The sequence below is a fragment of the Ranitomeya variabilis genome, chromosome 7 (assembly GCF_051348905.1).
Source record: "Ranitomeya variabilis isolate aRanVar5 chromosome 7, aRanVar5.hap1, whole genome shotgun sequence".
Lineage (NCBI taxonomy): Eukaryota > Metazoa > Chordata > Amphibia > Anura > Dendrobatidae > Ranitomeya > Ranitomeya variabilis.
Window position 1 is genome coordinate 2,391,740 of NC_135238.1, and position 16,780 is coordinate 2,408,519.

At 53.8% G+C, this 16,780-nt stretch overlaps 1 protein-coding gene and 1 long non-coding RNA gene across 2 annotated transcripts in view; one reads left to right on the forward strand and one right to left on the reverse strand.

Annotated features, from left to right (window-relative positions):
* The window catches only part of PELO (pelota mRNA surveillance and ribosome rescue factor), a 14,480-nt gene extending 7,203 nt beyond the window's left edge, over nt 1-7,277 (reverse strand). Inside the window, 11 exon segments of the mRNA XM_077273651.1 lie at nt 2,806-2,830; nt 2,833-2,878; nt 2,964-3,010; nt 3,466-3,627; nt 3,716-3,776; nt 5,297-5,460; nt 5,526-5,616; nt 5,687-5,837; nt 6,352-6,444; nt 6,986-7,108; nt 7,263-7,277. Of these exon segments, the coding sequence (XP_077129766.1) occupies nt 2,806-2,830; nt 2,833-2,878; nt 2,964-3,010; nt 3,466-3,627; nt 3,716-3,776; nt 5,297-5,460; nt 5,526-5,616; nt 5,687-5,837; nt 6,352-6,444; nt 6,986-7,026 (881 nt within the window). The 5' untranslated portion in view covers nt 7,027-7,108; nt 7,263-7,277.
* A 132-nt stretch (nt 7,278-7,409) lies between these two features.
* LOC143785010 (uncharacterized) lies at nt 7,410-15,943 on the forward strand. Its single transcript, XR_013217945.1, has 2 exons — nt 7,410-7,523; nt 15,181-15,943. It is a non-coding gene; the product is annotated as an uncharacterized LOC143785010 (long non-coding RNA).
* Nucleotides 15,944-16,780: the final 837 nt, after the last annotated feature.

A 16,780-nucleotide genomic window follows, 5' to 3' on the forward strand; every position in this document is an offset into this window, starting at 1 on the left:
AATAAAAACAGCCAACATGTTAAAGCTTTGGTAGATACAAGGGTGGAGGCCAGTTTCATTTATGTAAATCCAAAACCGTTCAGTGGGCGCAAGGTTATAATTACAGAATTTATTAGAGAGCCGTGTGCTTGTGCCTACTACGACTGAATGGAACAATCCTGTAGTGTGGGGAAGGTTGTGGGAAGATTTCTGGCTAATTGTACAAAGAATTAAAGTGACTGTGTTTAATGTTGATGCTAATTGTGCTTCAGGTACTCTGGAAAGACTTTTCAACTCAGTAGCAGATGAACATTCCAAAATATCAGTCGCTGAATCCAGTTCAAAGACTGACACCACTGAGGGACGGCTCGGACTGACTCAGTGGGCACACCAGAAACGTGGACACCTGGGAGAAAAAGCTACTTAGCCATGGGCACAGACCAGAGGCGTGCCCATCAGGATAGATTTGCTAAAGGATTTGGATTCTCACATCCTATCAATGATGGTGTAAAAATCTGGGGGACAAAGGTCCTCCAGAACCTGCAGAAGTAATTGCTCGTGGTGCAAATAATGTGCTGATAGTTATGAAGCTCGGGCAAGACAAGTGGGAACTCGTCTCAACAGACAAGTGTTATCTCAGAGAATAATATATATTTTCCCTTTAGATCAAAATCTGGAAATGGTGCATCGTTACAGCCGAGTGCATGGTCCTTTCAAGTTCGGTCACCACTCAAGAGATCTTCAGAAAGAAACCCGAGAATCCAACCATGGAAAGTGGAGCTTAATGAAGACCAAACCGAATCTATGGATTTACTTGGCTCAGCTGATGAACACTAGCCATTCTTATATGACAAAGACTACTGCTACCAATATATTAGAAACGTGTCTGGTGGCAGTACGGACCCCTTTACAGTTATGGACAAAGCTGATGGGGGTATTCACTCAAGATGAAGACATAGAAGAAGATGGGACTTAAAACTTCACATATAATAGTACTCTTGCTATAATTTGTGCATGCATTGCTTTGTGCTGTTGTATACAGTGCACACTTCCATTATTATCCTTATGCCAATCATCCACTAAAGCCGTCCCCTGAGGATACGGTACCTTGTCCTAAATAATGGTTGGCTCAAAATAGCCAAGGGTGGAATGTAATGTGAGTATAAAAATGGCTATTCTGAGTCCATATTGAAATATAGAGAATGCATTTAGGCCATTACAGAGCAGCATTTCTTGTCCTACATTACAGACAGACAATGCTCATTGGGACACAATCTTTTAGGGTATGTGCACACGTCCGGATTTCTTGCAGAAATTTCCTGAAGAAAACCGGAAATTTTCTGCAAGAAATCCGCATTTTTTTTGCGTTTTTTTTGCGTTTTTTTTAGCATTCTGCAAGCGTAATTAGCTTGCAGAATGCTAAAGTTTTCCAAGCGATCTGTAGCATCACTTGGAAAACTGACTGACAGGTTGGTCACACTTGTCAAACATAGTGTTTGACAAGTGTAACCAACTTGTTACTATAGATGCAGCTTATGCAGCATCTATAGTAAAAGATAGAATGTTTAAAAATAATAAAAAATAAAAAATGGTTATACTCACCCTCTGCAGACAGCTGATCTCCTCAGCGGCGTCCGTTCCTATAGATGCCGGTGTGGTTCAGGACCTTCGATGACGTTGCAGCTTGTGATTGGTCGCTTGAGTCACATGAGCGGTCACGCAACCAATCACAAGACAGCGACGTCATCACAGGTCCTGAACCACACCGGCATCTATAGGAACCGAAGAGAGAGCATGCACCGGAGAGGCGGGAACACTTCGGGGGCCATCAGAGGGTGAGTATAGGACTATTTTTTATTTTAATTCTTTTTTTTACCAATTATATGGTGCCCAGTCCGTGGAGGAGAGTCTCCTCTCCTCCACCCTGGGTACCAACCGCACATAATCTGCTTACTTCCCGCATGGTGGGCACAGCCCCGTGCGGGAAGTAAGCAGATCAATGCACTCCTAGGTGTGCGGAATCCCCGCAATTCCGCATTTTTAATGAACATGTTGCTTTTTTTTCCGCGATGCGATTTTTTCGCGGAAAAAAAATGCAACATTTGCACAAAAAATGCGGAATACCCTGTAAATAATAGGAGGCATATGTTAGCGTTTTTTTTCGCATTTTTATCACGTTTTTATAGCGAAAAAACGCGAAAAAAACACGAAAAATCCTCAATGTGTGCACATGGCCTAAGGTTTATTTAACCTCTGTCTGTGGTAGTTTTATCTAACCCTTGTGGGCTTTTATGGATCTATGGGTTTATGGCCCATTGTCTGATGTATGACTGATATCTCGGTCTCATCCTATCTTGAAAGCTGGCCACTTGAAGGGCAGGGTGACACCAAATGAAGCATAGCGCACATCACTATATAAGGCCAGAGAAACATGACTAAGACAGAAGCATAAGCTGGTGTAACTGTACTTACACGTGTACAGTGTTGTGATACCTGCATAATTGGGGACGCCCGTGCAGTGTTGTGAGTTTTCCAGGGGGGTTCTCTGTCTTGGTGTTGCTTCTCTGATTTTCCAGACGGATAATGTTTAAAAGCCCCTTGGTGATGGATGATGTGAGTATATGTACTTAATCATTATATGAATTTAATCCTTATATGTACTTTGTATCATAAAATATACTAATGTTTATGCGATCATACTATCCAATCATATTATTCCTTTAATTTTGTATTTTGAAATAAAATTGCGTTATATCGCAAGTAGTAGCCTTCTTTAAAGCCGTATCCGAACCTTAGTGTTAAAAACTTGGCAATACAGGGACTCACCCGTAAAACGCCCGCTCCGGCTCATTTGCAGCATCTTGTAGAAATCTCCCAGGGCTTTTATTTCACTGGCCGCCTGTAATGGGCAAAGGGGCAGTAGTCAGAGACCCCCGGGAGGAGTAGTCAGTGATGGCAGTGTGCAAGGCCGGGGACACACTCACCTTGGTGTCTGCCAGGCGGGCGGTAACGGCCGGGTCACACAGAACCTCTGCAATAACAACACAGTCAGTCACCAGAGGAGGGGGTGCACCGCTAATTACAGAGCAGGCCGGGGGTACCCACAGCAGTAAAGATGAGTGGTACAGCACTACTCAGAGTGCCGTGGCCCCCCGCACACCTGTCAGCGAGTGCTTGTGTCCGGACGAGCCCCCCGCGTACCTGTCAGCGAGTGCTTGTGTCCGGACGAGCCCCCCGCGTACCTGTCAGCGAGTGCTTGTGTCCGGACGAGCCCCCCGCGTACCTGTCAGCGAGTGCTTGTGTCCGGACGAGCCCCCCGCGTACCTGTCAGCGAGTGCTTGTGTCCGGACGAGCCCCCCGCGTACCTGTCAGCGAGTGCTGTGTCCGGACGAGCCCCCCGCGTACCTGTCAGCGAGTGCTTGTGTCCAGACGAGCCCCCCGCGTACCTGTCAGCGAGTGCTGTGTCCGGACGAGCCCCCCGCGTACCTGTCAGCGAGTGCTTGTGTCCAGACGAGCTGTGCACCTGGAGGAATTTCCCACGATTTTCCAGAATCATCTTTAAATCCTGTTTCACGGCTCGAAGGAAAAGAAACTCACAGAACTGTTCACGGACGAATCCAGGAGACGCCACGAGGACGACCTTCACCACTACGGAGAGATGGTCAGAGAGGCGGAGCGCGGGGCACAGAGGCGGAGCGACACATGGAGCCGCAAAAAAAAAAACCCAAACACTCACCCTCAAAGTTGATGTGACGGATGATTCCCTGCATGACTTGTTCATAGAACTTCTCCAGAGCCTGAGAAAGAAGAAAAGACTGAGAGCGAGCCGCAGACGGGAGGGGAGCAGAGCGAGCCGCAGACGGGAGGGGAGCAGAGCGAGCCGCAGACGGGAGGGGAGCAGAGCGAGCCGCAGACGGGAGGGGAGCAGAGCGAGCCGCAGACGGGAGGGGAGCAGAGCGAGCCGCAGACGGGAGGGGAGCAGAGCGAGCCGCAGACGGGAGGGGAGCAGAGCGAGCCGCAGACGGGAGGGGAGCAGAGCGAGCCGCAGACGGGAGGGGAGCAGAGCGAGCCGCAGACGGGAGGGGAGCAGAGCGAGCCGCAGACGGGAGGGGAGCAGAGCGAGCCGCAGACGGGAGGGGAGCAGAGCGAGCCGCAGACGGGAGGGGAGCAGAGCGAGCCGCAGACGGGAGGGGAGCAGAGCGAGCCGCAGACGGGAGGGGAGCAGAGCGAGCCGCAGACGGGAGGGGAGCAGAGCGAGCCGCAGACGGGAGGGGAGCAGAGCGAGCCGCAGACGGGAGGGGAGCAGAGCGAGCCGCAGACGGGAGGGGAGCAGAGCGAGCCGCAGACGGGAGGGGGAGCAGAGCGAGCCGCAGACGGGAGGGGAGCAGAGCGAGCCGCAGACGGGAGGGGAGCAGAGCGAGCCGCAGACGGGAGGGGAGCAGAGCGAGCCGCAGACGGGAGGGGAGCAGAGCGAGCCGCAGACGGGAGGGGAGGGAGGGAGGGAGGGGAGCAGAGCGAGCCGCAGACGGCCGGGGAGGGAGGGAGGGGAGCAGAGCGAGCCGCAGACGGCCGGGAGGGAGGGAGGGGAGCAGAGAGAGCCGCAGACGGCCGGGGAGGGAGGGAAGGGAGCAGAGAGAGCCGCAGACGGCCGGGGAGGGAGGGAGGGAGGGAGGGGAGCAGAGCGAGCCGCAGACGGCCGGGGAGGGAGGGAGGGAGGGGAGCAGAGCGAGCCGCAGACGGCCGGGGAGGGAGGGAGGGAGGGGAGCAGAGCGAGCCGCAGACGGCCGGGGAGGGAGGGAGGGAGGGGAGCAGAGCGAGCCGCAGACGGCCGGGGAGGGAGGGAGGGGAGCAGAGCGAGCCGCAGACGGCCGGGGAGGGAGGGAGGGAGGGGAGCAGAGCGAGCCGCAGACGGCCGGGGAGGGAGGGAGGGGAGCAGAGCGAGCCGCAGACGGCCGGGGAGGGAGGGAGGGGAGCAGAGCGAGCCGCAGACGGCCGGGGAGGGAGGGAGGGGAGCAAAGCGAGCCGCAGACGGCCGGGGAGGGAGGGAGGGGAGCAGAGCGAGCCGCAGACGGCCGGGGAGGGAGGGAGGGGAGCAGAGCGAGCCGCAGACGGCCGCGAGGGACTGGGGAGGTTTAGCAGAGTGAGCCGCAGACGGCTGAGAGAGGGAAGGGAGCTGGGCGAACCGGGAAGAGAGCGAGCCGCAGATGGCCGGGAGGGGGACCAGAGCGAGCCGCAGATGACCAGGAGGTGGGGGGTCAGAGGTAGCCGACAACCGGAGGTGACACACAGACAGTCGTGAGGAAGGGTGGAGATGAACCTTCTCATGTTGCGAGCAGTTTCCGCGCCTCTTTCGTGGAATGCTGGTCTCAATCTTGGCGCGGAGCAGTGTCATACTAGATGTGACCAGACAGATGTGTGCGAGACCGTCCTGCATGATGACTGCGGCCACATCGGCATTAAACGCGGGGTCACAGGCCTGCTCTGTGGGGAGAAGGCGGTGGTCACTCGTGTACAGGGTCAGGGACCCGGCCCTCGCCCCCTCTCACCTATCCTCTCCAGCACGATGCTGTCCCACTGCTTCTTGGCCAGGGTGAACTTGCGGTTTGGCTCCAGCTCGATAGTGTGATAGGCTCCCATCTAGGCACACAGGCGAGAATGAGGCCCCGGGCCCCACAGACGGGGCCACACACACAGGGCCACCTCCTACCTTCACATACTGGTTCTCCTGGATGTTGATGCCCTTCACCCGCAGCTGGCACGCCTGGGAGTCAAAGTCAATGTTCTGCACACAGATGGTGAGGGTGGTCCGCACACGGTTGCTGCCCACGCTGCCCGTCGAGGACTCTGTTGTCACCTTCCTATAAAAGAGATCTTACAAGGTCACAGCGGCCATTGCAACAGCACTCCCGAAAAACTGTCAATCAACATAGGGAGCACCCCCAAGTCAAAGGGTCAGCGCGCCCGCCAGAGACGCCCCCAAGTCAGAGAGGGTCGGCGCACCCGCCAGAGACGCCCCCAAGTCAGAGAGGGTCGGCGCACCCGTCAGACGCCCCCAAGTCAGAGAGTCGGCGCACCCGCCAGAGACGCCCCCAAGTCAGAGGGTCAGTGCGCCTGCCAGAGACGCCCCCAAGTCAGAGAGGGTCGGCGCACCCGTCAGACGCCCCCAAGTCAGAGAGTCGGCGCACCCGCCAGAGACGTCCCCAAGTCAGAGGGTCAGTGCGCCTGCCAGAGACGCCCCCAAGTCAGAGAGGGTCGGCACACCCGTCAGACGCCCCCAAGTCAGAGGGTCGGCGCACCCGTCAGAGACGCCCCCAAGTCAGAGGGTCCATGCGACCCCAAGATTGATGAGCAGCAAAACCAGCCTGTCCTCACCTGATAGTGGACGCCCGCAGACTGTCACCCGCCTGCAGTAGGTTGTACGTGTGCCACATGTCCTCCGCCTCCTCTGGGACCAAGGTCACCTGACTGATGAGAGGGAAGTAAGAGGAGCCGCACTGCCCCACCGCACACACAGGAGAGGAGCCGCACTGCCCCACCGCACACACAGAAGAGGAGCCGCACTGCCCCACCGCACACAGGAGAAGAGGAGCCGCACTGCCCCACCGCACACACAGAAGAGGAGCCGCACTGCCCCACCGCACACACAGGAGAAGAGGAGCCGCACTGCCCCACCGCACACACAGGAGAAGAGGAGCCGCACTGCCCCACCGCACACACAGGAGAAGAGGAGCCGCACTGCCCCACCGCACACACAGGAGGAGAGGAGCAGCACTGCCCCACCGCACACACAGGAGGAGAGGAGCAGCACTGCCCCACCGCACACAGGAGGAGAGGAGCCGCACTGCCCCACCACACACAGGAGAGGGGCCGCACTGCCCCACCGCACACACAGGAGAGGAGCCGCACTGCCCCACCGCACACACAGGAGAGGAGCCGCACTGCCCCACCACACACACAGGAGAAGAGGAGCCGCACTGCCCCACCACACACAGGAGAGGAGCTGTACCCAGCATTGTCTTTCTCGATGTCTTTACTGACGAGCTTCATATCCTTCTCAGCAGCAGATGTTCGCCACGGACAGCGGAAGTTACAGTGTCCAGGTAACTGAAGTCACAGATCCGCCATCTTTCTGCCAGAAGTCACAGATGAATTGGTTAGGGCGGAGCTAATGGGATGTGGGGCGGAGCTAATGGGATGTGGGGCGGAGCTACTGTGTTGCGGGGCGGAGTCTGCGATATTTTTATGGCGCTATAGGATAATTAGAGATCAGTGACGATAGTCACCAAGGTCACTGTGAGCGGCGGGCTGACTGGCGGCTGCTTCTTCCGGTCACGTGACGTGCTGGCGGCAGTAAGCGGGCGGGAGAGGCGAAAAAATCCAAGTCGGCTAAAGGACCTCTGCTGACGTCATGTCCATGTGACCGGAAGGGGCGGCGCTTCTTCCTCCATAGAGCAGACAGACAGACAGGAAGCTGTGGATGTCATGGCGGGATTTCGTGCAGAATGTGGGGTATTTTGGGGTCATTCTCCATAGTCACAAATCAGGTGAGTGGGAGTCTGTCTGGGGGGAAAGAGGAGATGCTGCCTGCACGGGGCTGCATGTGCATGCTGGGCGGGGAGTGAGCCTGCCTGCGGAAGGGGGTGATGCTTGCGTGCTTGGGGTCTGCCTGAGGAAGGGTCCCGTGCCGCCCGCTCCGGTCCCGTGCTGCCCGCTCCGGTCCCGTGCCGCCCGCTCCGGTCCCGCGCCGCCCGCTCCGGTCCCGAGCCGCCCGCCCCAATGCGGTCTGGTCCGATGGGCGTCGCGGTCCGGTCTCGCGCCTCCCATCTTCTTACGATGACGTCCTCTTCTTGTCTTCACGCTGCGGTGCGCAGGCTCCGGGAAAGGTCAGAGAGGCCTGGGGCCGGCACACTGCAGTACTTTGTGCTGGAGCCGCAGCGTGAAGAGGACGTCATCCGATGAAGATAGGAGGCACCGGACCGCGACGCCCATCGGACCGGACCGCCCCTGGGTGAGTATAATCTAACCTCTTTTTCTCCTCTTTCAGGATACATCGGGGGCTTCTCTACAGCATTACAGAATGCATTAGGGTATGTGCACACGTCAGGATTTCTTGCAGAAATTTCCTGAAGAAAAACGGAAATTTTCTGCAAGAAATCCGCATTTTTTTTTTTTGCAGTTTTTTTCACCTTTTTTTAGCATTCTGCAAGCGTAATTAGCTTGCAGAATGCTAGCGTTTTCCAAGCGACCTGTAGCATCGCTTGGAAAACTGATTGACAGGTTGGTCACACTTGTCAAACATACTGTATGACAAGTGTGACCATCTTTTTACTATAGATGGTTCCTCCTCCTCTCACCTTCCCCTTACTGTTGGGGTTCCTCAAGGATCAGTCCTAGGCCCCCTCCTCTTCTCTTTGTATACTGCCCCTATTGGACAAACAATCAGATTTAGTTTCCAGTACCATCTCTATGCTGACGACACCCAATTATATACCTCTTCTCCTGTTATCACGCCGACCTTTTTAGAAAACACCAGTGATTGTCTTACCGCTGTCTCTAACATCATATCCTCCCTCTATCTGAAACTGAACCTGTCAAAAACTGAACTCCTCGTGTTCTCTCCCTCTACAAACCTACCTTTGCCCGACATTGCCATCTCCATGTGCGGTTCCACCATTACTCCAAAGCAACATGCCCGCTGCCTTGGGGTCATCCTTGATTCCGAGCTTTCATTCACCCCCCACATCCGATCACTGGCTCGCTCTTCTTATCTGCATCTCAAAAACATTTCCAGAATTCGCCCTTTTCTTACTTTCGACTCTGCAAAAACTCTTACTGTCTCACTTATTCATTCTCGTCTGGACTATTGTAACTCTCTACTAGTTGGCCTACCTTTTACCAGACTCTCCCCGCTCCAATCTGTCCTGAATGCTGCTGCCAGGATCATATTCCTCACCAACCGTTACACCGATGCCTCTACCTTGTGCCAGTCATTACACTGGCTACCCATCCAATCCAGAATCCAGTACAAAACTACTACCCTCATCCACAAAGCACTCCATGGCTCAGCACCACCCTACATCTCCTCTCTGGTCTCAGTCTACCACCCTACCCGTGCCCTCCGCTCCGCTAATGACCTCAGGTTAGCATCCTCAATAATCAGAACCTCCCACTCCCGTCTCCAAGACTTTACACGTGCGGCGCCGATTCTTTGGAATGCACTACCTAGGTTAATACGATTAATCCCCAATCCCCACAGTTTTAAGCGTGCACTAAAAACTCATTTGTTCAGATTGGCCTACCGCCTCAACGCATTAACCTAACTATCCCTGTGTGGCCTATTAATAAAAAACAACAACATAATCACGTTCCTCCATCATGTTCTCATACACTTTATGCAGTCAATAGCCTCTGTGTCTGTACTGCTACATACTTAGGCTGTTAACTGGTTCATGCAGCTTTACATGAACACCCGAGCCTTACACTATGGCTGGTCCAAATAACTAAAGCAATTGTTACCATCCACCTCTTGTGTCTCCCCTTTTCCTCATAGATTGTAAGCTTGCGAGCAGCAGGGCCCTCATTCCTCCTGGTATCTGTTTTGAACTGTGATTTCTGTTATGCTGTAATGTCTGTTGTCTGTATAAGTCCCCTCTATAAGTTGTAAAGCGCTGCGGAATATGTTGGCGCTATATAAATAAAATTATTATTATTATTAAATTATTATTATTATAGATGCAGCTTATGCAGCGTCTATAGTAAAAGATAGAATGTTTAAAAATAATAAAAAAAATTAAAAAAATGCTTATACTCACCTGCAGACAGCCGATCTCCTCAGCGGCGTCCGTTCCTATAGATGGTGTGTGTGTGTGTGTGTGTGTGTGTGTGTGTGTGTGTGTGTCCTTCGATGACGTTGCAGTCACGTGACCAATCACAAGACCGCGACGTCATCGCAGGTCCTTCACACACACCATCAATAGGAACGGCAGTGTGCACTGCTGAGAGGCGGGAAGACTCCAGGGGCCATCAGAAGGTGAGTACATCACGATTTTTTATTTAAATTTTTTTTTTACCAATTATATGGTGCCCAGTCCGTGGAGGACAGTCTCCTCTCCTCCACCCTGGGTACCAACCACACATGATCTGCTTACTTCCCGCATGGTGGGCACAGCCCCGTGCGGAGAGTAAGCAGATCAATGGACCCCTAGGTGTGCAGAATCCCCGCAATTCCACATTTTAATGAACATGTTGCTTTTTTTTCCGCGATGCGATTTTTTTCACGGAAAAAAATGCAACATTTGCACAAGAAATGCGGAATACACTGAAAATAATGGGAGGCATATGTAAGCCTTTTTTCACGTTTTTATAGCAAAAAAACGCGAAAAATACTGAACGTGTGCACATGGCCTTACAGAATGCTGTAGATAAGCCCCTGATGCTGGTGGGCATAGCTCACCCTCGATTTTGGGGGTGACAGGTTCCCTTTTTAAGCACCACAATACAATTTTTACAGCTAAAGCACAGGGACTTTGGTACAAAATGTGTTTTGCTCTTTTGTCATTAATCTGTCTTTAATGTTTAAATTATTGTTTTGATTTCTAAAACTCTTTATTATTTGTATGTATGCATCTATTTACGGTATATATTTCTCTTTTATTTCTAACTATTTGACTTGTAATAAACTTGTTTGACAGCGATGAGTTGAGTTTTCCTTTTGGCAGACGCGGTACTGTATAAGGTGCGCGTCTCTGACTGGGGAGCACCTAGATAGAGCAGCACAGAAAGGTTGTCAGTGCCAGCCTCCCCCTTTGTGAGGCACTAATTAGAAGGCCCCCAGCCGGCCAGTGGTCACTGGAGGGGAGGGGTCCTGCGGCCACTCCTACAGGGGTTAAATCCAGGTGTCCGGCCGGGAACTTCCTCTTTTCCTCCCGGCGGTGGCCGGGTGCGCCGGTGTGCGCCTGTAATCCCAGCAACTAGGGAGGCTTAGTCTGGTTTGCTCCCCCTCCTGGCCGCTCCGGCGGATCTCCCAGTGGCGCGGGGGGGCAGGCGGTCTGCCCGCTTGCCCCGTGCCCCGGAGCGGCTCCAGGTTGGGGAGGGGGCGGCCTCGCAGCAGCCGGCGTCTTCCTGCTCCCTCCTCGTGCTCGGTCCGGCGCCCGGAGAAAGCTCCGCCCACCCACTTCCTGTCACCGCATCATAGCGCTGGAAACAGCGCTGGCCAGACCTCGGTTGCCTTCCCTGCGGGCACATATATGTCGCCCGCAGGGGGTAACCTGGAGGCTGGCGCTAACGCCACACGGTCCCCAGAGCGCGCTGATCGGTCAAACAAGACCGATCAGCGCGCGGATTTCTCACCAGGCCTGACCTCCAGCATACCCCCGGCAGGCGCAGCACTGATGCCTGCTCGGGGGTATCAGGGGTCAGGCCGTAGAGGTCACAGGGCAGCTCATGAGCGCATTGTTCGGTCCAATAGGACCGAGCAAGCCGCTCAACAGCTGCACACCGGAAATCACTGCGAAATATCAGTAAACGCACCAAACACGAACACATTCACACACACACCCCCCCCCCCCCCCACTGCCCAAATTCCTAATAAAAATTTCCCGCTGCCCCGCCAAACTCCAGATATGGGGCTGAATACGGCTACCTCCTTACCCCCCCCCCCCCTCTAAACAGCACTACGGGACCGTTTACCGCCAATATTCCCTCTAGTAATAATGTTAGAATCCCCCCACTACACCGCTGACCAACGGCGGACGAAGGCGTAGATGCCAAACGTCCTCCCAATCCTCCTCGGATAACTCCCGTCGCCATGCGCGCTACCCCTCTAAATGCCCCTCCCGTCACCGACGCAGACTCAGCTCCCATAGGAGCCGCCGCAGATCGCAGGCCTCAGGATCGCTGTTATCAGCAACATCCGAGGGGTCCGACGTATCGCAGAGCCCGGATAGAAGTTATAGGGCACACGACAAAACTTAAAAAATCAAGGGAACCCTCTAGGGCTTTCAGCCGGGGAGAACAATCCCCAGCGGCTTCCAGTCTCAACGACAACCACGCAGTCGCCGAAAACAGAGCCATTAATCCGCCACGATGTGGTTGTAATCGGGCTCCAATGCACGATACTCAGTGCCTCGGCCAGCACATCGGACAGTCCCTCGCTGTAGCGGGAGCCAGAGTTTCCCCATCCTGCGACATCACCCCGTCAACATCTGCGGGGGTTCCTCCAGGATCGGTGTACACTCGTCCAGAGTCACACAGCGGTGAGTGTTCCAAGGGTGGCAAGGAATGGAGCTAACCTCAGCGGTTAAGGAGTTAATCCTACAACTATCATTCTAGTGAAAAAGTGGTGAACAATACAGCACCACAGTCCGCTAATCTACACAAAGACGCCTTCTGCGGGATCAGCCCGCTAGGCGCCCATATAGATCAGGAAACTAGACAGAAAATCTGGAGTAACGAGTACATTGACATATGGTCGCTGATATCAGCAGACCAACAAACGGTGGATAAAGTAAGAATTTCGATAGGGGGAGATCAAAAATGGTATCATGATATATAGTTCATAAAAGTCGCACAGCGGTTCAGCCTGGCGGCGGTATGACGAGGAGTTCCACAGGTGTCTGGCCCTACAGCCCGATCTAGGCTGTGGGGGTTAAAGCAACAGCGTGTGGTTGTGACTGATGCTGTCCCAGAAACGGCCCCCCCCTTTTCATCCACGACCACTAGTTACCCCACAGCCGCAGGTCAGAACTCGGTGTCGTGCGAAAACCCGGGGCCTGCTGGCTATTTAACGAGGGAAACTGCCGTTTCCACGCGTTATGCAAATTCAGAAATGATTGCTCCGCTGGCGGGGGGGCACCCAGCGTCAAGGTGCACTCGTCAGCCATACAAAGCGCCTACACGGCAGAACCCCAGTGAGCGTAACCGCGATGGCCCCCTGGCTAAAGCTCTACCCCAAGAAGAAAGCGGCTCAGCAGCTGCAGGTGGGATTCTCCGACGGGTTTTTATTCTCTTTAGGCTAACAAGAATGCCAACCCTATCCAATAACCAAAAAACGGCTCGCGAATTTCCCCAAATTCTTAAGACAAAAAATTGAAAAGGAGGTAGAACTGGGTAGAATAGCAGGCCCCTTAAAGTCGCTCCCCTTCAAAAACATGAAAATATCACCGCTAGGCAATAGAATCGGCATTCCATTTACTACCCGTGCACCCCGAATGTTTCCACCTTCTGAGCTGCAAAGTGGACCAACATTACTACTTCGACAGGTGCCTTTCGATGGGATGTTCCATCTCATGTCACTATTTTGAGCTATTCAGCACCTTCCTAGATTGGGTAGTTCGGTAAGAGACGGGCAGTACATCCCTAATTCACTACCTCGACGATTTCCTGTTCGTCGGCCCCAGAAATTCTAATCTCTGCTCCGATTTACTAGAAAAATTCAAAGCTATCTCACACAAATTCGGCGTGCCATTGTCACCGGAAAAAATGGAGGGACCATGTAATGTATTGCCCCTTTTTTGGGCATCGAAATAGATACCAATTCGATGGTTTTCCGCTTACCAAAGGTTAAAATACTAAAAACCCAGCAAATGTTGAAAGGCTTTGGCGAAATTAACAAGGTAACCCTCCAGCAAATGCAGGCATTATTGGGCCTACTGACGTTCGCCTGACGAGTAATGCCGGTTGGCAGAGCATTCTCGCACAGACTTTCTTTGGCAACAAAAGGTGCTTCGCAGCCCGGCCATAGAATTAGGCTCACTCGTTCGCTAAAAGCCGATCTGCTAGTATGGCAGACGTTCCTACAATCGTATAATGGTCACACGTGCATCATGGCTAGAGAGATAGCAAGGAAGTAGGGCCGTCAATAGGGTGGAACAAAACAGAGGGTCTTGCAGCAATCTACAAAAACCAATTTTGCAAATCTGGTTGGCCAGAGAGATGGACGACAACAAAGTGGAGGCAAGATCCAGCCCTATGGGAATTGTTGGCGGTTGTAACGGCATTGGAGTTATGGGCCGATCAGTTGAGAAACACGAACATTCGTTTCCAAACAAAAATGCGAAAACAGCGAAGAGTTTAAATCACGTCTTCTTCATCCCTGCCCATACTCGCTCTCTTGCGCCGTTTAGCGCTGAGATGCCTTGAAAACAATATTTGGTGTAGAGCCACCGTGGTGGCGGAAGTAGATGATAATATCATTAACCCACTGTTATTTTCCAATTGGCAGGCTTTCAGAATCCAACAGCCCAACGCGCAACCCTGGGGTATTCCGTGTCTACTGTCCCTGTGGGATACAGTGGCCAATCATTGATGCCCTTAATCCGGGCCTCCGTTTCGCCAGCTACCTGGCAGTTGTATGGTAAGGCTTGGGAGGAGTGGTGCTCACTATTTCAGGGTAGGCCAGTCGAATGCGACGGAGCATGAAGCGCGGTGACAACTGATTTTCTATTACAGATGAGGGAAGGCGGGGCGTCGGGCACCTCGGCACAACGGAAATTATCGGGGCTAGCATTTTTCTTTCAATTATTGGGATGGGTAAACGTAACTAAGTCCTTCTGCATAAGACAAGCCACAAAAGGTTGGAAAAGGCTTCAGCCAAGCCAAGAATGTCGCTGCCCCATTTCTCTGAGACTATTGCAGGACCTGATTGCGATATCCCCGTCAGTCTGCTCATCGCATTATGAGGCGGCCCTCATATCGGCAGCTTTTGCGACCGTCTTTTTCGGAGCACTGCGAATCAGCGAATTGCTACCGCGGTCAAAAAACGCGTCGGAAGGAGGCCTAATTAATGAGGACATAGTAATATGCAGCGACGCCCTGCGCATCAGGGTTAGAAAATCCAAATGCGATCCCACCGGTAGGGGCACATGGGTCCTGGTTAACTATACAGATGGCCCAGCTTGCCCGCCAAAAAATGGTTAAAACACGCCGTATGTAGACACGCTGGTAGATTTTTCTTCACTCATACAGACGGGTCCCCTCTGACCAAGTACCAATTCCAGGCAAAGTTCAAGCTAGGCTAGGAAAAAACCGGCGCAAATCCAAAGGAGTACGGAACACATTCGTTCCGGATAGGGGCGGCCACAGAAGCGGCGAGGGCAGGAGTGTCAGAGGCCGAAGTGCAGAGAATGGGTCGATGGAAGTCCGCATGCTTCGCCAGATACATAAGACCCGACTTGCTTAATTAACATGTGTTGTCTCTTACAGGGGTTGAAGTTTGGGTGGTAGGAGATTCCTACGTATACTGGGCCGAAAAGAGGGCCAAACTGCGGCCAGGAGGAACAAATCTTCACCTCACGGGCATAAAAGTTAACTGGAGGGGTATCAGAGGCCTCCAATGGAAACAGGTGTTCAAGGAGATGGTTGGCATAGCAAGGATGGCGGAACACCCGGTGATAATGGTGGTACACGCTGGTGGCAATGACCTAGGCAAACAAAAGGTGGCCGAATTGTACAAATGGGTGACAACTGATATGGAACGGTTCAGCGGTCTGTTCAGGAACACGATACTGGTGTGGTCGGATATAACACCACCGGCCGTACGGCATGGAGCAAGAGATAAAAAACCATAGAGCGGACAAGGGGGAAATTCAATGCTCGGATTGGAAAATAGGTGAGAGGAAGAGGCGGTGTTGTGATTCGTCACCAATACCTACAAGGAGATAACACGCCACAACTAAGACCGGACAGAGTTCCCCTAACGGACATTGGCCTCGATATTTTCTTGTTGGGTTTACAGGAGGGGGTTGAACAGGCCCTAACATTGATGGGTGGGGTCGGAGTCCCGCGTAGGTAATACACGGGATCCTCCGTGGCGGAAGAAGCTGAGGAGGGCAAAGGTCGTAACCGCTCGTTGGGCCAATTCCCCTGTCAATCACGGACAGGAGCTCGGCGCGAGCGCCCGTTACGATATGTAATTGCCTTTCTCAGCTTATTTAATTAATAAACTGTGACCGACCTGTTCAACCCACCTAGGACTGTGTGTGTTTAATTATGGGAGTGACGGGAGGGGGGAAGGCACTGGTTACGACACCCAGGTCTCCACAGTCTGGCAGACGCGGTACTGTATAAGGTGCGCGTCTCTGACTGGGGAGCACCTAGATAGAGCAGCACGGAAAGGTTGTCAGTGCCAGCTCCCCCCCCCCTTAGCATCACTCCCCCTTTGTGAGGCACTAATTAGAAGGCCCCCAGCCGGCCAGTGGTCACTGGAGGGGAGGGGTCCTGCGGCCACTCCTACAGGGGTTAAATCCAGGTGTCTGGCCAGGAACTTTCTCTTTTCCTCCCGGCGGTGGCGTGCGCCTGTAATCCCAGCAACTAGGGAGGCTTAGTCTGGTTTGCTCCCCCTCCTGGCCGCTCCGGCGGATCTCCCAGCGGGGGGGGGGGGCAGGCGGTTTGCTCCAGGTTGGGGAGGGGGCGGCCTCGCAGCAGCCGGCGTCTTCCTGCTCCCTCCTCGTGCTCGGTCCGGCGCCCGGAGAAAGCTCCGCCCACCCACTTCGTGTCACCGCATCATAGCGCTGGAAACAGCGCTGGCCAGGCCTCGGTTGCCTTCCCTGCGGGCACGTATATGTCGCCCGCAGGGGGTAACCTGGAGGCTGGCGCTAACGCCACACGGTCCCCAGAGCGCGCTGATCGGTCAAACAAGACCGATCAGCGTGCGGATTTCTCACCAGGCCTCACCTCCAGCATACCCCCGGCATACCCCCGGCAGGCGCAGCACTGATGCCTGCTCGGGGGTATCGGGTCAGGCCATAGAGGTCACAGGGCAGCTGATGAGCGCATTGTTCGGTCCAATAGGACCGAGCAAGGC